The 26,195-nt window shown below is 44.4% G+C and overlaps 1 protein-coding gene across 1 annotated transcript in view; it reads right to left on the minus strand.

Moving 5' to 3' along the window:
* Positions 1-26,195, minus strand: part of GALNT10 (polypeptide N-acetylgalactosaminyltransferase 10) — a 147,826-nt gene that overhangs the window by 8,303 nt on the left and 113,328 nt on the right. The window contains exons 6-11 of the mRNA XM_075900594.2: positions 23,307-23,490; positions 22,276-22,393; positions 8,973-9,080; positions 4,849-5,070; positions 3,978-4,094; positions 436-585 (exon numbers count right to left, since the gene is read on the minus strand). Of these exons, the coding sequence (XP_075756709.1) occupies positions 436-585; positions 3,978-4,094; positions 4,849-5,070; positions 8,973-9,080; positions 22,276-22,393; positions 23,307-23,490 (899 nt within the window). The remainder of the gene's footprint in view (positions 1-435; positions 586-3,977; positions 4,095-4,848; positions 5,071-8,972; positions 9,081-22,275; positions 22,394-23,306; positions 23,491-26,195) is intronic.

A 26,195-nucleotide genomic window follows, 5' to 3' on the forward strand; every position in this document is an offset into this window, starting at 1 on the left:
AGAACAGAAATGGGATGCAGGAAAGGCAGCGGAAGACCGAGTACTTGGGTTTGCATGTGAGCCTGCATGGATCCAGAAGCAGTGTCATGTAAGTCACTGAAGTGGTGCATGAAATGTGGTTCTTGTGCCCACATTAACAAGACTATGATACCAAGTGCAACCTGGGGCAGGCTCTAGAGAACCAACATGAGAAGCCGGCTGCTTTTGCTGACTCCTAAGGGATTCTATACCCTCCTTTTTACACTCATGAGCTGCTCAAGGAGGCCTTTTCGTCAGGAAGGTGAACAAAAAAGCATCCAGCCCATGCTGTTTTTATTAATGCTAAATGACAATGGGTTCCTACAGTCTCGTCACAGCGACATGAATCACAAGAGAACACACAAACCATGTTACTACAAGGAATCCCAAGTGTTCATGGGACGACGTGACACTCACTTTCCTGTATCTCCACAGCTGGTTCCCCTTCATTCCGTGACAGTCATAGAGGGTCACAGGGCTGCTGTGGGAAATGGCATCGAAACAGAACTTCTTGGTGTGCTGAGGGTCCCCGGGACGGATATCTTCCCGCCAGCTGAAGGTGAACACCTGCCAGGACAAAGGTAACCACCTTAGAATGGAATGAGTAAGAGCAAAGGAAGACACACCATCCAGATTCAAGAGCTGCAATTCTTCTGTTTCCCCACAGGGCGTAGCACTGCTCAGCTGGAAGGCAAGTCAAACTCTTTTTGAAAAAAGCCACTTCCATGGTCTAGTGGCTCCTCAGCTGGGTACTCTGCTCTCTGACGGGAGTGTTAAACTGATACGCACTGATCAGAGCACTTGCCAGAGCAGACAGACTCAGCAAAGAGCTGCAAGGCACCCCAGTTAATAATGGTTCTACATCTGCCCTGGCAGCCTGTCTAGAGCCTCAGGCAATCAAAGATCAAGCCCTGAGTTCCCCAGCAAAATGCAGGACAATGTAGCACTTTAAAGACTAACAAGATGGTTTATTAGATGATGAGCTTTCGTGGGCCAGACCCACTTCCTCAGTTCCCCAGGACTCCCTGGAAGCAGCATGAGCCACCCAGCGGGAGGGGCACAGACCAAGATTGGGAAATCTATGGAATGGACGGTATGATAATCTACAGTAACACGTGGCCAATCCACAACTGCTAGCAGCAAATATCTCCAAGGGCCGGTGACGGGACACTCCACGAGGAGGGCTCTGAGCTACTACAGGGAATTCTTTCCCAGGGGTCTGGCAGCTGAGTCTTGCCCACATGTGCAGGGCACAGCTAATCACCATGACCTCAGGTCAGAGTAGCAGAGACCCTGGGGCTCGCTCACCTTCCTCTGCAGCATGGGGCATGGGTCACTTGCCCTTTTAAAATCCAAGAGCTAAGAAGAATGGTACCTTCAGCTGCCCCAGGAATGGCACGGAGCATCCTGATTCCTTTGGATTGTGCCGGCAAAAGACGGACTAGGATTAAAAGGGGATGGCCAGAGAGGGAGAGCTGCAGGCCTAGGGGCTTGGCGCTGCCAAGAGGCATAGCCTGCAGGACTGAATCCCTTGGGGAAGGGAGCTGTAGTTTGAATTTTGTTATCAGCATAAAAAGTGTTCATCTTCCATTTGGGGCAGGGACTTTTTATTTGGTATCATCTGACACAATGGGGTCCAGGTTCACGACGAGGGCTCCTGGGGACGGTGGTAATACAGATAATAATCAGGGATACAGGTTCCCCTATGGGTGGCACATATGAGCCTTTCCCCAAAATAAAAAAAAGGTTGGCCGTGCCAGAGCACATGACAGACAGAGGTCGATTCTCTTTGGAGCAGCAGCAGAAGTGGGAGACGTGGCGCTTGGACTGTGGCTCCACCTCCACCTCTTCACTGACTCTTCCCTGCCTGCTCCCTGCAAGTGTTTCCCTGTGCTTGGCGCGGTGGGGAGCCCAGGGCAGGACACTGGGGGGGTGCGGTCAGCGTGGCTGCTGGCATGGCATGGGGGCCAGGTCCAGTTCCTCTTGGTGCTGACCTGGCCAGACAGCATCTTCCTGACTTGGTTGCAGCCCCTCGTCCCTTGGGCAGTTGGGAGAATGAGCTGAGCAGCCCTCTGCAATGCAAGGGGAAGTGGTGGCCAGGGAGCTTCCCGCATGGCTGCATCCCCTGAGCCACCCTGCCTCTGCCAGCTTCAGCATGGGCTTCTCCCATCCCCCTTTCAGGGTCTGAGTGCGGGGAGAGAGGAGGACAGGACTGAGCCCTGGGATATGCGGTGGAGCAGCGATAAACCCTGAGGATGGGGCAGTAAGGAATCGGGCAGCACAGAGAAAGGCAGGGGAAGAGGCAGCGTAGGCAGGGACTTTCGGGGAAGAGACCAGGTGGGGGCGTGGGCAGGGTCACGGACCAGGCACTGTTGGTGCCCCACTTGAATGGAGTTTCCAGTGCTCTGTAGGCTCCCCAAGGAACGTCTCAGGCATTGCCTATGCCCCACTTGTGACACTCGCAGGTGCTGGCACTGGGAATTTGCACAGGCTGTGGGAATTCCTTTCCAAAGTGACGATGTTCACTCCCAGTTAGGAGGAGACAGTCTACACCAGAAGCTGCCTACCTCCTGCATTCTGTAGTGAGCAGGAGCTGCTCTGGGCATGGGGCTTTGTGACCAGGGAGACAGCTGAAGAGGAACTCTTCAATAACACACATGCCTCAGGTATCAGAGGGGTCGCCATGTTAATCTGAATCTGCATAAACAACGAGAAGTCCTGTGGCACCTTATAGACTAACAGATATATCGGAGCGTAAGCTTTTGTGGGCAAAGGCCCATGGTGCATCTGACGAAGTGGGTCTTTGCCCACGAAAGCTTCTGCTCCAATAAATCTGTTAGTCTCTAAGGTGCCATGGGACTTCTCGTTGTTTACACATGCCTCAGTGTCAGCAGGAAGGTGAAGCTAATGCAGAGGGACTCTTGTGGCTTTGGCTCTACTAGTCAAAGAGATGCTGTTAAAACTCCCTACACAAAAGAACCAACCCTCCCCCTTTCTCTCTCCTCTCCTCCCCTCCCCCAAGAAGAGAGACTAGTTCAATAGAAATTACCGTGGCTATTCAGAAATGAGTTATACAAAAAAATGACAATATCATCCTACCTTTAAACAAACTGGGAACCTGCCGGCAAAGCAAACAATTGTTTCTGAACTGCATCTCACAGTGAATTGGTTTAATTTCCAGTTTTCCTGGATCAAAATTCATATGCAACGGACTGTCTTCTGATACCCAATCCATTTCCCTGAAGTTATGTATGGTTCCATAATAGATGCTTTGTAGCCTTGATCTTTCTTCAATTTGACTGCTACATTTTAAGGCTAACTAATATCTCTCCTCTCCCCCCACCCTGTTACAATAAAGCTGTCATTTCTGGCACCTAATGCATCAGGAGGGTGGATCGATAGCCCAGCCGGTTTAATCTCTCTCCCAAGCATGATTAACATCCCAACCATTGTATTTGCTTCCTGTCAGAGGAACAATAGTAAGTGCTTATTGACTGTGCCTGCAGGTTCACCAATATGTATGGTGTTCCTTTTTATCACTTCTTTCAGCAGACACTTTGACGTTAATAGTCCCTTTGTTACGCATCATAGTTGGCTTGTTACCTGTTCCTCGTCTTGTTTTGGCATCATCTTTTCCTTTGCTAGTCCCTTCTGTTCACCCCAATACTTCAAATACTAAAAGGTGAAAGCTCCACAAGGAGCCGTACAGTCTCCAGCTCCATTCCCTCCTGCTGCTTGCTTTACACCAACAGCCGCAGTCTACTAGGAACAGCATTGGTACATTTTGTGCTTAGGTCGATGGATAACAGACCACATTTCATTCATTCGCTGGCACAACACCCAGAGGTGTTAGTTGTAGGTTCTAATTTTGATCCTGGAAAAGGTGTTTGTGTTTCATATTGCTGGCCCTCACCATGCTCCTTTTAAAAACGAGCATGTTATGAGGAAGGCTCCATTACCTGGATGTTGTTCCAAGCCGCCTCTCCTCTGCCTTTTACACAGGTTTCCAGCCTCAGTGGGGAGCCCAGAGTTCCGTGTTTAGTATCTGCACATAGACCAGTTCCTACGTTCCGGATCTGCAATATTAAATTGTCATTGAGCTACGTTACACTTTTGTCCAAGTGACAGAATGATTTAAGAAGTTACCTAAAACAAACTATGGTAGCTACTAGCACAAACGTACAATGCAAAATGCCTGGCATTATACAATTGAGGTGACATTGATACAGCTGGAAAGAGGCATACAAAGTTTATAAGTCAAAATAGGACTGTGTACAGCATTGTAATCTGTTTTAAGTACCCTGCATTCAACTTAAAAGAAAACATACTAAAGGATGACAGAGTCTGTTACTTATTAAAAGCTGTAACAATTATGAGCTTCTTATCCTTAGGCTAGACACTTTACAATGAGGGGTAATAGTATCCCCTTTTACAGGTGGGAAAGAGGAGGTGCAGAGTAACTAGTGGACTGGTCTGCAGGATCACAGGACATCTGGATTTCATTTTTATCATGATTCTTACTTCCCCAATCCCATGTCCTAATAACCAGATTATGCAGCCTCCCCTAATTGCAATCTTACAGAACAAGCCAGCATATGGTGTCTGTTTATGATCATCAGCCAAAAGGTCTGCTCTGTTTCTGAGCAGGCCAGTACAATGAAGCATACAGGAATTCTGACCTCTCGAGCATTCAGTGCAGAATTTTTAGGAATAAATATGTAACGTCTGTTCAAAGGAATGGAGCAAACTAATATCAGAGCTCACGATAATCTCTATTATGACTATCAAAACCAGCCCGGGCAGATCTAGCATTTTATGAAGTGAACTCACCTCTCCCCAGGCAGCAGCCGGGGGCTCCACTGGTGGGTAGAATTTTGGCAAGTCCCAAGCTACTTCATTCATGAACCATTTGAAGCTCTTGCAATTGAGACTGTTGCGAAGTTCCTTCTGAACCGTCACATCCCCCGCAGAGAGGTGCCGGTACTCAGGTCTACGCTGGTAGATGTACTCTGAGTATTCATCCATCCACACTTCAGCCACACGCTTCAAGTTCTATGTAAGTAGTAGGCATAGGTGGAAGGAATGAGGGGGAAAAGTATATAAAAAACTGCATCCATTCCAACTCTCTGCGTTAGAATTCAGAGCAGGTCTGATATTTTTGCTCAGAAAGGATTTCCATTAACACAGGCTCTCTCGGACTGCTAGGAGCAAGATCTTTTTAGCATTATTCTCTATTTCCAGGGGAGTTACAGGGAAAGGTATGTTTGGCTGATGTCAAGAGAGACTCCTTGGTACTTGGCCATTACACGTGGTTCCTTGTGGCTGTGGAAACAGCACTTCAGCAGAAGTTGTTTTAAATACAAGACAGAGCAGAGACAATAACTGAAAATACCACTGGGCTTTGAGGTCTGAGGACAACAACTTCCTGTTCTAATCCATCCTGCCACATTCTCTCTCAATGAGATCTTCAGAACCCAGTACTGGAAAGCACCTTTTCACAGAACAACGGCGGAGAGAATTAATTCTTTATATAAAAAAACTAAGAGCAACTTAACATTGAGGCATAGTAAGGGGGAGCATATACAAGCTGGTGATGCAGTCCCTTCAGAACATCCCCCACTGTTTGCTTCCTGTTAACAATACAGGCATCACAGATTTGCCCCGGACCAAGTCACTTCACCACTACACCCCAGACAAAGCCTCTCATAGGTTCTATTTCTGAACTGGTTCTAAAATGGGATTTACGTCCTCATCAGAGAGAAACACGCAGCTATATTAATATCAAGCAGGCAACTGCACACACTGAATTTTAGTTTCGATACATTCCTAGATGAGCAATTTAATCATGTCTTTGCAAATAGTTAGCCAGCATTACATCGACAACGTGGTGATACGCAGCATGTTAGCTGCTGCCAAACACATGATACATCCAGCACAAGAATCTTCAGTGCTGCCCAAGAGAGTGAGTGCAATATGTCATTAGCTCCCTGACAACATTCAGCACTCTCACTGGAATAAGCCAGCAGGACTGCGGAGCACAGGTAAGACACCTGATGTAATGTACCAATTTCAATGGAATATGCCAAGTAAGATTAGAAGCAAAACCAGCTAAGGCAATTCTGAGCAGGTGACATTCTTATCCTGCTCCAAATACGCTGTAATTCTTAGTCAACTTTCTCCAAGTCTGGCAATTCCAAGGTTTTCAGCAGAATCCCCTCCCCTTCCCCTGAGGTCTGCTACTAAATCCCTGTGACATCCTGGAGGAGTTAAGATGATTCTAACATTACAAGGGAGATGGCCAGAAGAACATTGCATCTCTCTGAAGTTATTACTTTGTCACGGTAACCGTCTAAATATATAATCAAGGCACAGTCTTATTCAAGAAAGTTTCCTGGCTCTCTGATCTAGATATAGCCATGTAAAAGCACTATTTCATGATTAAGTTTTATAACCTGTTTCTATTATCTTTTCCCACCAGAGGGCACTACTGCCCTCTCTCAATTTACTCGGAAACAAGCAGAAAACTGCAGAGCATGATACCAAGAACTTAAATCTTTCTTCTCTCTCAGCTACAAACATGTAGATATTTGCCTGAGTGAGACCTTCTCTTGCTGGTGAACTGCAGTTTACCACTCCAGTACAGTGTGAGGTATAAGGAAGAAGGAGCTTTTTTCCTCTTCTAGGAAGATTTAATAGATTTGCAAATCTTTCCCATGTAAACATCAAACACAAAACAATCATTACAACATTGTTTACAGTGTGGTAGCCAGCCATGTTGGTTCCAGGTTATTGGAGACACAACGTGGGTGAGAAGATATCTTTTATTGGATCAATTTCTGGTGGAAGACGAGACATTTATACACAGCTCCTCTTCAGGTCTGGGAAAGGTACACAGATACAAGGGGATACAGATTATTTAGCAAAAGGGGGAAAAGTGATGCAGGAGGCCATTTAAGAGGAAGTAGGCAATTAATTCCGTGGCCACAGGCCAAGGTAGGTTAATGAGTTACTGACTGCTGTAATGAGTCATAAAACTAATATTTCCAAGACCATCATTTTATGAATTCAAGTTCCCAGGCTTAACCTGAAGAAGAATCTTTCACAAGCAGAAGTTCCTGACACCTTGTGGCTCTCATATCCTGGATACCAACATGGCTACCCCACCACTGCAAAAACCCATGTAAGGGTGCCTAGCAAATACAATGATGGATGCCAGAAATACCTCTTCTGCCTTCCTTCACTTTGTAATTCTAGCACCCACGCTGTCCTATCACCTTACCTTAGTGACGGAGGATTTATTCTGGTGACTGCTGTGCTTCGCTAAGTCCTTCTCCAGAAGCATCACAAGTAAACACTTTCCCTATTGCCACAACACGAAGTATGTTGCATGTTTTAAAGTCTAAATACTCCATAGTTGCCACCTGCATGGTTCATGTCTCCGTGTCCTCCTGCCACCCGCCTATCCCCGCAGCACGTCTGATTTCACATTTCACCATTGGCCTCACTGCAGGTGCTTCGCGTAGGGCCCAGCTGCCAAGGGATTGCATTAGACAATGTCGCTAGTCTCATTGCTCAAATTAGCACTCATTGTGAGCCTTCGCTGCTTATTCTGAGCATGTTCTCAGGCAACTCTCCAGCAGCTCGTGTTTGCCCACAGTGGAACAGGCCAGGCATTCTCCTGCTTTCTCTTTAGTCAGTACAGAATTCTGGAGGGGCTCAGATCTGGATAAAGGGCAGCCTCTTTCCCTGCTCCCATTCTTTTGAAAGGCAGAGTTGATCTCAGCCTACCACCTAGCATTACAGTCTCTATCCCTGGTTGCTAAAGGAAGCCTGGATCAGGCTGCAAACTAGTTTCCTACCAAACACCAGGAGGAAGGTGGAAAACAACCCAAAAGGGGATTACTGGACATTGCTGTTGTTGCTGTGTCAAATGCTCCTGATGGTGGGGAGGGGGCCCACTAGAAACGCCTGCTGCACAAGGGAAGTGCTGTGTGCAGAGCTGCACACAATTCCAGATTTCTTTCTGCTATCTAATCCCCTCTAGAGAGAGAAGCTGCAGCTTTGGTGGTGGCAGATGCTCCAATAAGTGGGGCGTATTTGCTATTTCTTGATGCTTCCTTTGCTCCTACCTCCTATACAGATAATCCCCTGATCTATCCACTGCCCCCGTTCTCTCCCACCTGACACCAGCAACCCACTCTCCTCTCCACCCACTTGTCCCTTGCTTTCCTATTCCCTTGTAGATAATAGAAGGAGGGCCTGCTCCATGATGCAACATACTTCTCTGCAGCGTGTCCTTGTTGGGTGAAGGTGCCTGTAAGTGCGTTGAGATGTTAATCCTGGATATTCTACTGGGAGCAGAAGTTGGTGGTACCTGTGTGATTCTAGACACAGCTCCACAGCTATGCTGATCAATACTCTAGACAACACCCCTTTCAAAATTCACAGGCCCTACACCGCACATAGGAGCAGGCATGTGTAAATGCCCCAGTAACAAATACGTAGCTGAAAGAAGGCCATCACTACGCTTAAGAGGACTAACAGAAAAATGATAAACTTCTCCCCCTAGGTGAATGTTTTTCACAAAATGATCATCCATATCGGACTTCTCAAGCCTCATCTTCAAAGGAAAACTGCACACCATCTTTAAAAGACACATCTGGGTGCTTATAGGACGTATTTCCAAATACAATAATGACGCCCCTTTACTTAATGGAGTATTACCATATTTCAGAGCAAGAAGACCCCTGACATGCTAGGAGGCTGAAAGGTCTTTCCATCATTGCAGCAGTACAATCGCTATCTTGTACCACAATGCTCAGAATGTCTAAGCTAGGAAAACATTGACATTTACGGAAATGATACAAGCTAGGGACAGTCGGGCCTTGTCCTCCACATGCGTGTCACTAGGCCTCTCTAAGTTGCCAAGGAAGGTTAGCTCGAAAAATACGTACTCTTGCCAGGCTGACTCCGGTTGGAACTTTGTAAGGAACATATTTCCTGTAGATATGACCCACTCGGGAGCAAGGGATGTCCTCCATACGACCCCCACACATCCACACCTGTAGAATGGCAGAGAAGAACAGAAATACAATTGCAATTCACTTCAGCTGAATAGCAAAACTTTCAATATAGAACAATTTATGGAATCAAAGATTGATTTAGTCTCTCCCTCAAACACTAACTTCAAACCTGACTGCTCAGAGTCAGGCATCTTTCAGTTTAGCCAATGGATTAGCATATTGGCCGTAGAGACACTCTTTAGATCCTTGGCCATCAGGTGGGAGAAAGCAAAGGACTCTTTCTGAACAACACAGCTCAGACACAGATTGTTTCCCAAGTTAATGTGGAATGATGTATTACTGCACATAGCAATTAAAAATTGGACCTGCAGGCCAAATTTTGTGCTGTCAGGAAAGAGCTCCAAAAATAGCTTGGGGAGCAGAGGAGAGAACACGATAGGTCAGATCAGGTGCTACACTTACACTCTAGATGGAATTATTCACAAGCCTGCCTATGCTTCAAATCAGAAAATACTAGCTCCCGTGTTTTTGTACTACTGCTGGGTATCAGAGTCAAGTCTGAGTCTAGGAGCTCAATGCTATGCTTTTAACACAGACATGTTCCTAGCTTCTGCAGTCTCCAATTAGTGGAAGTCCCTGTCTGGTGAAAACAATTATGTTTTAAAAATAGGAAGAGAGAGTCAGTAGAAGAGAGCATTAGTTGCAGAATAATGACCTGATGCTTGATTAGTGGTCAAGGTGAGGCCAAGAAGTTTATTTTCCATGCAGAGACATTGATTCTGTGCCAACATCCTTAAACATCTTTCTTTTATACCTAGATTAATGCGGATGTAATTTTTTTGCCTAAGTGAATGAAAGAGAGTGAATGCTGCTCTATGTATAATAAATGCATTCCAGTAGATGTAAAGAATATATTTGGGAGCTTCAGCTAATCAGAGAACATCTAATCTATAAATTAAAATAATGGTACTTATTAGAGGACTGGCTTCTGATTCAGTTGGCTTTTTTTAAGTGCTTGTCTTAGTGTGGGGGCAGACAAACATTTAACTATCTGACGGATGCTCTATACATTCCTGTTTCCTTTCCATCTTCAATCAGCTTCTTCCATTTCCTCCTGCTTTCATTTAGTATGACATTTGACAGTTGATTTGATACCCAAATCTCACCTCAATACCCAAAAGCTCTATGTGAGGTTTATGTTCGAAGATGGTGATCACTGGCCTGTATGCTAAGGCAGTGTTATTGGTCCATGCCTTCATTATGGCTAGTTTGGACTCCTATAATTCACTGTACACAGAGTTTCCTCAACGGCTTCATGCATAGAAGGCAATTCATTAATATTGTATGGCTATAATATTAAATATTTATGAAGGGAACAAAATATTTGGTCAAGGCTGCTGCATAATTACTAGTTATAACACAAACTTCAAAAGGGCTTTATCTGTATCTCCTAGCACCTAGCTATTTAACAATCATCGTAATTACCTTTGCTTAGCCTAATGAAGTTTCTTTTTATAGTAATTGGTTTCCTGAGACCAGAATTCCACCAGAATATTTACATCAAATGTTTGTGTGGTTGTAAAGAATACAAAAAGGAATTTTGACTGAAAATGTGATCTATGGATTTTTGTCCCTTTAGTATTTTTTTTGATTACGGATATGTCTTGAGAGACAGGACAGCTGTTGCAGACAAAATCTACTCCATTTAACTTTTGGAGAGCTTCCATTTGTCCTTTCCAATGGTATTATCAGAGTGGTGTTCCTTATTCTAACTCCTGCACAAAAGAAGCTACATTAGTGGCAAGTTGTAGCAGTGGCTGGGATAGGGTTTCACTTTTTGGACATGTCATAAGTTCTACTGACCAAGGGGCCAAATATTCAGTGTTATTCGGTGACATTTTAAGCCCACAAAATGCAGATCTGCTACAAACTCAAACGACGTTTGGGACAGTCAGCAGGATTCAACGTATGGAACGTGGGAAACAAGGATGGTTGGAGGAGCAGAGAGAGAAACCTGGAGTTTAGGTGTTACACAGACTATCTACACTGGGAGGAGGAGGAAGACTGCAGAGTCTTCTGAGCCAGGGAAAGCTTTCAGAGCGTAAGTGATCACATAAAGCTGAAGGATCCATGAAAGTCACGAAATAATGGCACCTGATTTCTACCTAAGGTACTAGTCCTGTGGGAGGCTACACCAGCTGTGCTCTTCCTCATTGCAAGGCATTAGCACTGAACCCAAGTGCAAGCAGTCTCTCCCATTCCCAGCAATGTGGTTGAGGGTAAATTCAAGTATATGAGTTTATCAGTTCTTATTTAGGGAATATAGAATTTAGTTTAAATAAGTACAGGTTGAACCTCTCTAGTCCAGCTACATCATGGTTTTAATTAGCCAGATGTCCACTTATCATGGGTGTGGCCAAGTTTGCCACCATCCCATAAAGTTTGTTTACAGCCACCAGTCCTGGCTCTCCATGTTCTGTGCTGTTATTTAGCTCTAATTTACCCCTAATGTCTCCTAACAGCCCAGGAAGCAGTGGCAGTGTTGAGAATGCTGCTGGACAACACTGACCTCCTGTGGTTCGGCAAATTCTCCGGTTTGGCACCAGCCAGGTCCCAAGGGTGACAGTCTAGAGAGGTTCAACCTGTATATCCACTTCCTTTTTTTAAACTACACCACCACAGCCCACCCCTGTTCCAATGACTCATTCTCCTGCCTCACCATTCCATGATCTACATTCACTCCTCTCTCCACCTCCTGATCATCACTGTGTGCAGGAGATATGAAGGGGAAAAGGAAAAAAAGAGCAAGAGAGCCAACACATGCGCCCTAGAGTCCCTTCCTCTTCAGCTTCCAAGACACTATCATCCTTGGACTCCTAACACAGGTCACCCACACAGCAATCAGAGTAATGCAAGATTTCTCCAGCTGGACAGAAGACTGCATCGCATTATGTCAGACACAGGCCTCGCCACCGTGATCTCACACACGCCTGCCAGATTAAATAGTCACAATACATTATACTTGTGGGTGAATCCATGGAATCTAAGGAACCCCCATTGGTTCAGAATGCAGCTGCCACATTAACATACAGATTGACAGGAGCACATCATTTTTTTGCCCAGGAGCTACCAAATCCTGGTCTTACTCTTCAAGAATCTCAGTGCACTGGGACCAAGCTATCTAAAGACTCTCCCCCCTCTGGTACTATGAACTCAGGTAATGTACAGTGATTAGAATAAGATCAGCAGCCATCTGATCTAGATGCTAGATGAGCTAAGGCAGGCCACAGATTTACAATATCGGAATAGTATTCAGATACTATTGGGTTTGAGAACCTACGCAGAACAGAGGAAAAGATTTCGACTAAACAGTCACCCCTAGCTCCTCTATAGCACTTTTCATCAGTAGCTCTCAAAGCACTTTACAAAGGAGGTCAGTATCTTTGACGTAAGAAATCACCTGGCATCCGAGAAGATTACAATCGCAGTAGAAGACATTGTTACAAAAGATCCCAAGGGGGGGAGAGACTATTTAACGAAATAAATTGCTGAAAGAACATGAAACATAAAAATGGTAAATTTCTGCATCCATTTTTCTGACCATGATTAAACATATTTGGCTGTCTACTGGCTTTTGTGCAAAGATGAATGAAGTTGCAAACTTCATGAGTCCTACTGACATACCATAAGGAGCTTTTAAATATATTCAGCTCAGCTTTTGGTGCCTTTTTAATATTTCCTCATTCTGTAGGTGACAATGTAGCACTCAAAAAATACAAATCTAATTTTAAAATATGCTTCCCATTCATTTTCATTGCTGCTTTGATTTGTTTTATTAGCCAGCTTCTTTGTGTGATGACAGAATTCATTACAGCCTCCATAAAGACAATTACCAGCTCTTATCTATAAAAGTAGAGGAAAGAGATGGGGTAGGGGGAGTGTGACATGCATCAGCAAAACACAGCTAACTGAAAGAATTAGGAAGTTAACATTGCACAAAAAAACATACACCTAATCAAGACTCTGCCAAGGAATAACAGCAAGACAAACAAAGCCAAAGCCAAAGCCAGCTGAGAGAATGGATGGGATCAGTTACCCATGTTTGGTAGGTTTAAGGAAGGAGTACAGTTAATCCATATGGGTATGTCTACACTAGCCACACTAGTTCGAAGTAGGGTGGCTAATGTAGTCATTCGAACTTGCAAATGAAGCCCGGGATTTAAATATCCTGGGCTTCATTTGCATGTTCCTGGGCGCCGCTATTTTTAAATGCCCGGTAGTTCGGACTCCCTGCCCGCGGCTACACGCAGCACAGGCTAGGTAGTTCGAACAAAAGCCCCTAATTCGGACTACCGTTACTCCTCCTGCAATGTTCGAACTAGGGTGGCTAGTGTAGACATACCCCATGAGACACAACACTACACTAAAATTACACCATTGTAAAATGAAGCGCTGAGACAACTTTTCCTTTCTGAAGGCTGGACCACCTGCCTTCCCAAGAACGTGTGTCATGACAATTTGTTGTTTTGCTCCATATTAAAGTCCTAGCTGGGGTGGCTCTGTGTTTATTCTGAGTGGTGTGGTTATGGTGTTGAGCTCCCTATCTCCTCTGGCTATCATGACAGTAGATCTCAAAGTTTCATTCTGATGAGATGAGCTTCTACGCTCTCGCTGCCGTCACTAAAGCTCCTTGAGGACTACGGATGAAGCCAGTCAGGACCGCCAGTAACTCATCTGGTGATCGGATCAGATGTCTTTTGGGAATAATGGTAACTAACACTCACTACTGCATTTCTGGGTCTTGAGGAAAGCCGATGTAGAATCAAGAAAACTGGGGTGAAATCCAGGCCCCAATGAAGTCAGTGAGAGCGTTGCAATTGACTGCAATGGGGCCAGGATTTCTCCACCCTTGGTTTCTAGCCTTGGCTGTGTGATTTTAGGCAAGACAGTTAATATTATCCCAGTCTTCTCTGGGGGACTGCAAGGCTTCATTCCCTATCTGTAAAGCAATTTAGAGCTTTTGATGGAAAGTGACAGGCAAAGGTAACACTGCACCCCTTCTCTACTATCCTAACACTGTGCCAGTACATTCTTTTGCTGCCACCACAAGTACCAATGTCATAAGATTTTAGGGGGAAACAAGTACCATCATATAATTCCAAACTACTGTATTTAGATGCATGTCTACAATTTCCAGAGAGTGTGCCTAACTGACCACATGCTGACCCATGGAGAACTGGGAAGCAGCAAAGGGGTCAGGCAGACCTGGAAAGAAAGGCAACCGTCTACGATCTACAGGGGAATAGGAAAGCAAGAGACAAGTGGGAGGAGAGTGGGTTGCTGGTGTCAGGTGGGAGAGAACGGGGGCAGTGGATAGATCAGGGGATTATCTATATAGGAGGTAGGAGCAAAGGAAGCATCAAGAAATAGCAAATACGCCCCACTTACTGCAGCATCTGCCACCAACAAAGCTGCAGCTTCTCTCTCTAGAGGGGATTAGATAGCAGAAAGAAATCTGGAATTGTGTGCAGCTCTGCACACAGCACTTCCCTTGTGCAGCAGGCGTTTCTGGTGGGCCCCCTCCCCACCATCAGGAGCATTTGACACAGCAACAACAGCAATGTCCAGTAATCTCTTTTGGGGTGTTTTCCACCTTCCTCCTGGTGTTTGGTAGGAAACTAGTTTGTAGCCTGATCCAGGCTTCATTTGGAAGGATAGAGACTGTAATGCTAGGTGGTAGGCTGAGATCAACTCTGCCTTTCAAAAGAATGGGAGAAGGGAAAGAGGCTGCCCTTTATCCAAATCTGAGCCCCTCCAGAATTCTGTACTGACTAAAGAGAAAGCGGGAGAATGCCTGGCCTGTTCCACTGTGGGCAAACACGAGCTGCTGGAGAGTTGCCTGAGAACATGCTCAGAATAAGCAGCGAAGGCTCACAATGAGTGCTAATTTGAGCAATGAGACAAGCGACATTGTCTAATGCAACCCCTTGGCAGCTGGACCCTAGGCTAAGCACCTGCAGTGAGGCCAATGGTGAAATGTGAAATCAGACGTGCTGCGGGGATAGGCGGGTGGCAGGAAGACACAGAGACATGAACCATGCAGGTAGCAACTGTAGAATATTTGGATTTTAAAACATGCAACATGCTTCGTGTTGTGGCAATAGGGAAAGTGTTTACATGTGATGCTTCTGGAGGAGGATTGAGAGAAGCACAGTTTGTGATCAGCAGAGCAAGAGGCATTATATGTCACTATGGAAGGAGACAGGACAGCATGGGCATTAGTTAAGCTGTATCTACAGTGGCAAGGTTACGGTGGCACAGCTGTGCTGCTCTGCAATTGCTTTTGTAACCGCTCTATGGTGGCAAGAGCGCTCTCCTACTGACAGTGCAGTCACACCTGCACTTCTGTCACTCAGGTATGTGTACACATAGGCTTACAAACCAAAGGAAAGCAGAAGAGGTATTTCGATGGTACTCACTGTAGTCTAGGTACTCTTGCATGGGAATGGCTGACAATGTGGCTGTACTGTATTATGCAAGTATGCTCGTTTTTCTTATTCGTGGAGGTTGGGGGAGCAGAAAACAGGAAGGGAATTTTTTTTCATACATTCCTCTTGGCTGCCACATGAGACTGAATAGTGGGGTAGTCAGATGGCTCATTGGCTTGGAGGCAATCATAGGAAAAGGAAACCAGCTAAGAAGTCAGTTTGCAATGCTCTGATTGCAACCAGGGATCAGGGCAACTAGTTCCTACTTTTTAAGATTTGGGGGGTTTCCACCATTTAAGAAGAAAAATCCACCCCAATAGTGTTTTTCACCAAATACAAACATAGGAAAGGCCAGTTTTCAGTGTGTGACCCCACATCAGCCCATCACTCTGTCCATGGGCCTACCCTGCTATGTCGCGCAGCACTGGCTATGTACATGGTTTTTCATCTACCTGGGTCTGTATGTGGTGCCCCTCACAGATATCTAACTGCCTTACAAAGCATAAATAAGGTTTATGAGTAGTCTACATTAGGAAAAGTTTGCAGAACAACTACATCAGCAAATCCTGCTAGCCTAAATACAGCTTATTATCAAAAGAGTACTTTTGCCAGTATAGCTTATACCCATTCCCAGAATGAAACAAACGATAGAATCACTTTTGCTGAGACAGCTGTGTGGTACAGATATAGTGTGATCCTCACCCCAAAGCCCACGTAACATTACTATAATGGGAAAACTTTCCTGGTCTACATGGAACATCATCTCATTGACTTGTGCAGTAAGAGTAAATATCCGTGTATGTGCTATGTAACATTTTTTCAAGACTGGATTTTATGGGCAAGTTTAACACTTATGGTTTGCCCAACACTAGGAAAAAAAAGTCACAATCAGGGATGCGAAATGGTCAGAATGAAGAAGTGATTCAACAAACATGGCATTCCGGTATTTCAGAGTGCCTGCCTTTCATACGTCTAAACAGTTATCCTGTTAGGAATTTGCAAAGGTAATTAAGGCCTTCTCACATTCCTGGCTTACAAGAATTCACTCCGGCCATAAAGCTGGAATAGCTGTTTTGCTTCCAGCCTTAGTCTGCCCTCCCAGCATTTTGGGAGGTTCGACTACACCCGCCCCCCCATACAGGGAACAGACTGTCCCCTCTGCATACAATATCGGACACCTTCCTCCTCCTCATTGCCTGTGCCCAGCAGGGTGCGAGAGGTGTCACTGAGTGCAGAGGTAAGGGTCTCCCCTCCATTCAAGCCACATCTGCACTAAACAGAATATCGACGCTGCCGTGATCAATCTTCTGGAGTTCGATTTAGCAAGTTTAGTTAAGACTCGCTAAACTGAAATTAGAGGGTGTTCTTGTTAGTGGCAGCCGCGGTGCTTGGGGTGAGCACATCCCTTTGCTGGAATGGACATATCAGATGTTAAATTGTTCAGAACAGGTATTACACTTGAGCTTAGCTAGCTACACAGACTGAGAAGCAACAGAAGCAAGCACTCAAAGAAGAATTTAACAGGTAAAAATATAAAACAATTCAAATTAAACAATCTGTTGAAATTATGAAAATAAAATGCAAATTCTGCCAAACCCAGTAATAAATAATCCAAAGGTAGGTCTCTTAGCTTTAAAACCAGGGCCTTAATTATTTGACAATGTTCCTTTTGCCAAGAAATTCTATAGCTTCAAAATTCTATCTACATGGCTTTTGATTATGAACAAACATTCTATTCTTGCCATTCCTGCACAATTATTAAATCTATGAGCCATCGATGAATGTATCAATTTATCTTAACTTCTGAAATACAGTGAGCCTCTTTCAGTTGAAACTTCATTTTTGTCAATGAAAGAAGGGACTTTGCTGAGATTAATTAGAGTAAATTTAGCCCTTCATAAATTACCATCTCTGGACTGAAATAAAACAGTGTGTTTCAGAGAGGGTAAGCAAACAGATGAATGAAGTAGTCTTGTTTCCTGCAGATCAAGCAGTGTGACTGTCTGCTGCAGCATGAGAGAGACAAAGGGCTTGCATAGCCACTGTCATCGCTCTTGGAAACTAGCATTTTCAAAGGGGGACCAAGAAAAAGAAGATGAATGCTGCCTCTGCCCTCTCCTGCAGAGAATTTCAATATTACACAATTTCACTACACAACTCTGAAAGGGATAAATGGATCCAATTATAATGGAATCTCCAAGGGAAAATTTTATTCCCCTCTTTTCTAGTAGAGGAAAAAGAGACCTCCAATATGGCTTTATTACTTAGCCTTTTGTAAATAAACAATGGGAGGACAATATCATTTACTGTTTGGTAACTGCTTGATGAACAGAGTTTGATAGGTATTTAAAACAGCATAAAGTCATTCAGATTTGTGAAACTACTTGGTGAAAGAAACTAACAAGATATGAATTGGCACAGGGACTTTGGCTGTCTCAGCTGAACTGTGCATTGTTTGCATGGTCATTGCTACCATCTGTTGGACCCATGCTGACAATATTTTCTTTCAGTAGCATCTAGGACTGACTGTAAGAATCAAAATACTAATGCTATCTGTTAAAGGAAAATTGCAAATTAAAGCAAAATGGAGTCAAACAGATATGGGGTTGAATTTCCTCTAGGATGTAAGGAGGCATTCTGTACAGAAATACATTTTAACTAACCTTTAAATAAAATTCATTCCCTCTCTCTATGAAATCCACTGCCACTTCCCGATTCACTGAAGATATCTCAGGATGCATCGTTTCACAAGAACATAGGTAACAGAAGTCAATGGACTGTAATGACACCATTTTTGCTTGACAAATTCATGAACCACACAGATTCAGTGTCTTGGGCTCATGAAATCAGCAGTAGTGCCCTGAGCCCCTCCCCACCCCTGACTCTGGAAAGCCCCCACATCCCAACCCTCTGCCCATAGCCCCTCTTCACACCCACCAACCCTGACTCCTGCATCCACCACGTCCTCACCCCCTCCTGCCCTAAGCCCCCTACACCCCATTCCCATGAGCACCCTGCACTCCATCCCACATTTACATTTTTTTACAGTGGTATCACAACTCCCCTCCCCCAACCTCCTGCCCTGAGGGCCCCTAGGGGAGGGGGAATTGAGATACAAAAGCACCTGTAGGAAATGTAAGTTATTTTCAGCCCTGGAAAGAACCCACTGGTAAGTGTGGAGGTGTGTCTATAGCCACTGCCCATGCCATGTATGTTTTGTGAAAAGACCACTTCATTCATCAGAATCTATTGATCCAATGCTCCCAAAGAGCTCTATGTTCACCAGAAAACAAAATGAAGCCAGAGTTCTGCAAATGTCATCAGGAAGAAAACATATACTAGTGGGAGGTCAGAACTGCCACATACTTCCACGGTTTCAGAAGAATGGAAGTTTACAAAATCTATAGGTATCTCAACAGTAGTAAAACATGTACAACAGAGGGTTTCCGTATGTTTTCCTCGAGTGTTTTACAGTCGCATAGAATAGACTCATTCATACGAATGAGCGCTATCAGAGCCTCAAACACATATGCACCGCCATCCTGGATTAGACCAGGTTTCCATCTAGACCAGCATCTGGCCTTTGGCAGCAGCTGGGCACTTCAGAAGAAGTGCAAGAAACCTCCTGGCAAGGAGAAACGTCGTTCTAATCCACATCAGAGCTCAGTTTGTACCTGAGGCATGACAGCTTATATGTATTAAGATATAAAAATATCCCAATATAACCATGATCTTACTGTCCATATAAATACCTATTCCTCTTATGAATCCTACCAAGCTTGTGGTCTTACTGATATCCAGTTGCACTGAGATCTATCAATTAATTATGCATTGTGTATACCTCCCCCCCCCTTTTTTTAACCAGTTTTAAATGGCAGGCTCACTGATATTTTCTTTTACGTGTATCATGGAAAATAGCATGTTCCTATCTACCTTTTCTTATGTCATCCACTTTTTTATACCTCACATAGGCCTCCTAATATATACATATCTTTCCAGGAATAGAGGGGAGGGGAGCAGAGAGAAAAAGGCAAGGTTTGGTTTGCAGTACCCACCTACAGTACCCCTGCAGAGGCACAATTTCAAATTTTAATGGGGGGGGGGGGGACTTTCAGTGGGGGCTCAGGGCCACTTAGATCTGTGGAAGCTCTTGCATTTTTTGAAATGGCAGAGAACATTAGCACATCAGAAATGTAGACAATCTTCTCTGATTCTGGGGTGAACTCTTGGCCAAATTATTATATTTGCCTCCTGCTTTACTCCCATCTCCACTCCCACCTCCTGAAGGTTTCCCACCATTTGTAAATAGATAGGAACCCACATATTAATTTGGATCCCATCTTGTGGTAGGTTGCAGCTGTCGCCTCGATAAAGGTGTGAAGTCAAAAGAACGATGGAGGTAAAGTGGAGAGAGAAAGGGGATGAGAAGACAAGGGAGAGAATACAAACAGGAGAGCAGGGGAATCGTATCGAGGACAGAAGACGACCAAGAAGGGGCACAATAAAAGGGGAGTTGCGAGAGAAGAGATGATCCGATTGGTTTCATGGTGAAGTGTGGCCCTTTAACCCAGCAGCACTAGTTGCTGATATTGAAGCATTTTGGTGCCAAGCGGCTTCTACTTCTGGGGCACAGCAGACACGAGCCACCAGGGCAAAGATCCTCATGTTTCTGCCTCCCACAAATCCCCACATCCCTCCACTCCGGGCTCTCCCCACACAGTTGCTGCTTGCGAGCCTCTGAAGAAGAGCCAGAGGGGACAGTTCTCCAGGGGCCCTGGAGGTGCCTGCACACCAGGGTGTAGAGATGCCAGGAACCTATTCTCTCTCGGAGCATGATTTCTCTCTCCCCTAGTCCCAGAGAGGGGATGGCTCATCAGACTCTGTGGCCAGGAAAATAGGCTGAACCAATGCCAGGGGCTAAGGAAAGAACAATCCTGTGGCTGACAGGACCCCACTCATGGCAGCTTCCCCAGCACCTTGGGAGGAGCAGGGAATCTTTTCAGGGCCTGCAGCATCCATGCCATTGAGGGAGCCTGAGAATTAGCACAAAGCACCTTCCCCAGCTACAGCCCCCAAAGAGCCCCTGCTCCAGCTTCATGCGGTCATGAAGGAGCCCAAGGCAGGCGCAGCACGCCCATCCTGGCTCGCAGCGCTGGACAGTAAGGCACCACAGGTGCTGCTGCCAGGGACCCCTTCAATGCCTGCCCTCCCCCATCCCACTGTCAGGGAATCCTAAAGCTCCAGTCCCATGTGGCTAGCTGGGCTCAGGTCCCTACTCTGGACATTGTGACTGCCAGGGTGGCAGTGACGCTCGGGTTTGGACTAGTTCTCACATTCGTGGCCCAGCCATCGCATTGTAGTCTGGCATATGGGGACATCACTCACTCAAGTTTGGCCTGGACAGCCTCCCTAGTTGCGAGGATCAGGGCCAAACGACTGGCACTGACCCCAAACACAGGTTGTAACTTCCAGAGTAGGGAACACAGTCTGGCTAGATCCATGGGATCCAAGCTGCTCGCAAGTGTTTTGGTGCATTCTGGCACCCAATTTTGGGCCACCATCCACAGGCAGAGAAGCCCTTTTTTAGAGGAATGTGTACTACTGATGTATAGAGGCATAAGGCTCAGTATTTTCCTATCTGTCCGCAGTTTTTCCCCACTGATACTATTATATAGAGCAGAAATTTTCACTGACAGTCATTCATCGGTCTTTTTAGTAAAGGGTTTTCATTAATTTGGAAATCAGTAAAGGGAGGATGAGTAGTTCAAATGATCCCTTTCAATGTTCACTAGCTTAGATATGTCAACAATTACTTTTGTCTGCTTTGTGTTTTCATTTCCTAACTTGATTAGGTTCCCTCACCATCTTCAATGTCAGACTTAATCCAAGAGCACAGTCCCATTTTTGCCTGCAATGGCTGGTAGCTACCACTACAGGAGCATTGCTCCTGTAGTCCTTGCCTGAGGTAGCACACTCAGGTATTCCATGGAGATGGTACATTGCAGTGTGCTCAGCTTCATCAGCTATGAAGGAATGGAGCATGCTTAACGAGGATGGACTCTTCGGAAATGTTAGCTACTAAAAATCAAAGATGGCTGAGATGTATCATTTTTCAAAGTCTTATAGCTTGACCAAATTTGGATGGATTTTCACAAGGACATCCCTTGAGTCCTTCTCCAAAGCATGGGGGCATTAGAGCTTTTCAAAGAAAACATTGCCAAACGTGTTTTAAACAACATGGGCAAAATGTATTTTTCTATAACCTTGTTCTAGAACAAAAATGAACTATTTTGGCTGGAGCTTTCCAGAAAGCATCATCCTAAGGAAGATACCTCAGCATAGAAATTTCTAGCACAAACAGCTAAAGTTTGAGGAAGTGCTAAGCAACTGAAAGCAGGACCTTATAATGAGAAATGTCACGAAACCTTACTAAGATGGAACTGCCAGCTTCACTTATATTGAATACTGGTCCTAAAATGGACTCTGTGGTACCATCAGAGTTAATATTGTCTCACATTGCAAATTGACTATGACTACTGCTTTATCTTCTGGGTCTTAGCCAGTTTTGAATTTGTGACATTGCTGTCCCTATCCACTATCTTAGAGCCACCCATATTTTTCAAATGTCTTGTTATATACACACACACACACACACACGAGAGAGAACCTGTGATCCATGCTTAGAAAGCTTCTTAGTTTTCAAGATCTTTTCAAAGCAAAAGTAATTTTCAGAGAACATAGCTCACCTTAAAGGATATTTCATACTGTTCTCCTCCCCATATCTCCAGACCTGCATCATACCCTCCCAGCTCCCAGAACCACTTTCTATCGACTGCAAACAGTCCTCCAGCCATTACAGGAGACCTTAAGAAAAAACCAGACTCCGTATTACAAACATATTCAAGATACAGCTTTCCCGCTGAACATTAAAAAAAAAAAACAACAAAAACAAAAACAAACAAGATACCATTAATATTTCTTTTACCACCCACTTCTCCTAGTGCTTCTGCACTTCTGTCAGAGCATCTACCAGTTATCTTTGCTTTACAACCTTTTCCCACTCTTTGGCCAGGAGGATTGGAGAGGGCTCCCTTTGGAACCAGTCAACGCCACTCCTCACATTGGTTACTTGGTTCACTGTTGAGTGACACAAGGAATTCCCCTCTCCTGGAGGGATCCCGACATATTAAACCTGCAGTCTTCCTTGCCCCACCAGTCTAGGAAGCAAGAGACCAAAAATCAAGTTTCCTAGCATAATTGCAAAGTTACTGGGCTTGCAATCATAAGGTGGCTCTTCAGTTTTGTGATGCAGAAATGTGACACAGTTCTATCGCTCTACAAGGCTGGCAGGCACAGCAATAACAAAGCAGTTTGATCCCAAATTATTACTTCTATAATATACACCAATCACCAAAATTGCTCTATAATTGTATTCTATTTATATTTTACCTGAGAATGACATACGAGCTATTTGTTAGTTGTTAATATCCTTAATGCCATGCCACAAACTTAGGTTCCAAAGATTTTTTTAACTTGATAACCACATTAGACATTGCATTTTTTATTAACTTAACTTCTATGGAGATTAGATTTCCAAAAAATAGCTACAGACTGTTTTTGTTCTAAATGAAACTTATTATCCAACAAAGTAAACAGCTACCAAAAACAGAGAGCAACCTACCACCAACTTGTAACTCTCAGTACAATAAGGCGTAAGAAACCCTTTAACAGGGCACCTTTTGTTAGCCACTTGTCACTCTGCATGTCAAACACTTACTCAAAGGGGTCGCTAGGATCAGGTTTCTGTAATTCAGGAGGGATAGGGATCCGCTTGTAATACATCTCCCAGTCAAATGCCCCTCGCATTGCATCTCCAGCTTGGGTCTCATATCCAAAGTGGTCATGGTCAATTACATCAATCATTGGGCACACAATAGTCTTGCGGTTCCGAGCAATGCGGTCTGAGGATCACAGAGAAATAAGTCAGTAAGCAGCTAGCTTAGTGGCCCCATTCACCAATTGTTACAAGAAGAGCATCTACGAGTATGAAGCCAATATGAAAACAAGAGCCTATTTCATCTCACTACCACAGAACAACCACCATACAGATAGTTATAATTCAAACATCAAAGCCCAGCTTTAATGTATCACTGAACACATGCAGCTCTAGAGCACCTGTCTCACTAAGAATGGCTGAATTTTCTGCTTTGTTGTGTTTCTATTTTTTCCTTAAATCTGAGCATGAGGAACCAATTTATTGGCAAGAATTAGTCTAGAATTATATTTATCAGGCAATGTGCACCTAGTTCTGATGCGTGCTATCACTTCCCCTCAAACTAAAAGGGCTTATCTGCATTACAAAGTATGAAACTGAGCTAGTTTTAATTCTAGCGAGGCTGAGGGCTGGGGGCAGTGAAGACACAGCAGCACAGACATCTGTATGGACTAGCCAACCAAGTAACTATCCAGGGTTCTGCATAAGTTTGTACAGCCCATGTTGAAACCCACATGGCTGCAGCTTCACTACCATCATTACCTGAGCTACTCACTGAATAGTCTAGCATAGTGGTTCCCAACCTTTTCGATCCCTTTTTAATCTATTGTGGTTGTGCCCATGAAAGCTCATGAGATCATCTACATGTTCTGTTAGTCTTTAAGGTGCTGCTAGACTATTAGTTGTTTTAAGTTTTTCCAGTTACAGATTAACTCTGCTCCCTCCCCCCACGAAGCTTTTGAGCTACTCAGGTATATCTACAGGAGCTGCAGTTATACTCCATGACTGCTTTGCAGACCTGCCCTAAATCTTTTATTTTTCAGAGGCTTCGCATCATTCCAAATTATCTGGTGTTATATGTATTTATGACATCAACTAATTATTTATTATAAATGATACCTACACGATATAGAAAACTTAGGTGCTCTCTATGGTACTAGTCACCCCTATAGTCTGAGAGAAAAACTGAACACATCATAAACGTAAACAAAAATACCTGGCTATCTCCCTACCCTTCCCATCTATCTATCAGTCCTTTGGGCTCCTAATGGCGCATAGGGCCTCCACAATCATTCCCCATCTCTTGCGATCCTTAGCGATAGTCTTGATTTGATCCCATGTTAAGCCAGCTGCTTTTACTTCATCCAGGCAGCTTTGTTGCCATGTTTGCTTACATTCCATGTGCCAATCATCATACATTTCTTATGTGAAAGCAGCTTACTCCCCAGGGACATCTGAGGTCGACTAAGGGTCATCGGTACGACAGCGTTGTTCCCGGTTTGACCGTGGTACGTCATAAGCCTCCGCTGAGGAGCCCTTGGTCTTCCCTGGACTGAGATGGTTTTGATTTTGAAAGATGTAGAGGTTTCCATAACAAAGTTTTTTTTACAGGGATGAGTTGTTAGCCCATCACCCAACCCCCAACCTGGAGGACCAGGGAATCGCTTTTTGTCTGGTCTCTACCCGTTGACCTGTCCAGCTTGGGTGGCCTTATTAGGAGCAGTCAGCTCCCACCGGCATAGCTCTAAGGGTCCCTGAGACATGCAAGCCCCCCACCACATCAAGGTAGCGATCCCATTGGGGGGCTACCCTTCCCCTAGGCCACTTAAAATGCCAGATTAAACACACTATCATGCATGTTCTAAGGACTTTGTGGAGTCCACAAAACTCATTTACACAAGTGACCTGAATATGAACCCCTTCTGCACTGGTTAAAAGGTATAATAACCCATAATAACCCATTATGCTACCTAACTCCAATATGCTCTGAAGTGTCATGCCAGAATCTGGCAGGAGGTGATTTAGACTAATGGCATAACTAATCTTGGCAGGCTCTAAAAAATGTACATCTGTTCCTCCCCTCAATCTTTAATTCCAGCTAAAAAATATGGAGATAATTCCAACCTAGACATCTGGAACGTCTTCAATATTCCTTTTGGTAACAAGTTTTCTTAAACAGAAGTTAATTTTAAGAACCAAAGTGACAGAAAATATATTTTCGTTTCCTAGAAACATTTGTAAAAAACTGTTTTATATATTTTTAAATTAAAGCATACTGTATGTGCTATCATTTACATGACATTTGGACTACTTTTGTTTCCATTTCCTGGGCTCAGGAAGTTGCAAATGTTTTACACCATGTAGAATTAATACCACACACACAAACTGACAGACTGTGAAAGTGACAGCATTGCTGTATGAGAAACAAGCAATTTTTCATTTCAGTTTCTGACTGCATTTTTCTTCACCTCCTGGTGCATCCTGTCATTATGTTCTAGACAGATGCCATGTTACATCCCAGAGGTGGCTGCATTCCAGTGGCACATATGTCATCTGAAATAGGCTTGTAGAGCAGTCTGATATTCTTCAGGATTAAAGATGCTATAAAAACAAATTGCATTGCAACTTTAAGTAAGCTGGAAACGCCAAGATGCCCGTTGTAAGTCATGTGGTTGGTTTAGTGGGCACAATCTTTCTGGTCCTACAAGTGTCCTGAGTGAAAAACCTGGTGGTGGTCTACTTCCCATTTGAGCATTGAACAAAACTAACGTGCAGTTTGGTACAAGTATAAGTGTTATATAAAGAAAAGGTCCAGAATTATACTAGTAGGGTGCTGCAGGCCAGAATTAAGATGCATGGAAAAGAGTCAGTTCTCTTAAAGAGAATATTGCC

This window comes from Pelodiscus sinensis, chromosome 16, assembly GCF_052426305.1.
Source record: "Pelodiscus sinensis isolate ZL-2025 chromosome 16, ASM5242630v1, whole genome shotgun sequence".
Lineage (NCBI taxonomy): Eukaryota > Metazoa > Chordata > Testudines > Trionychidae > Pelodiscus > Pelodiscus sinensis.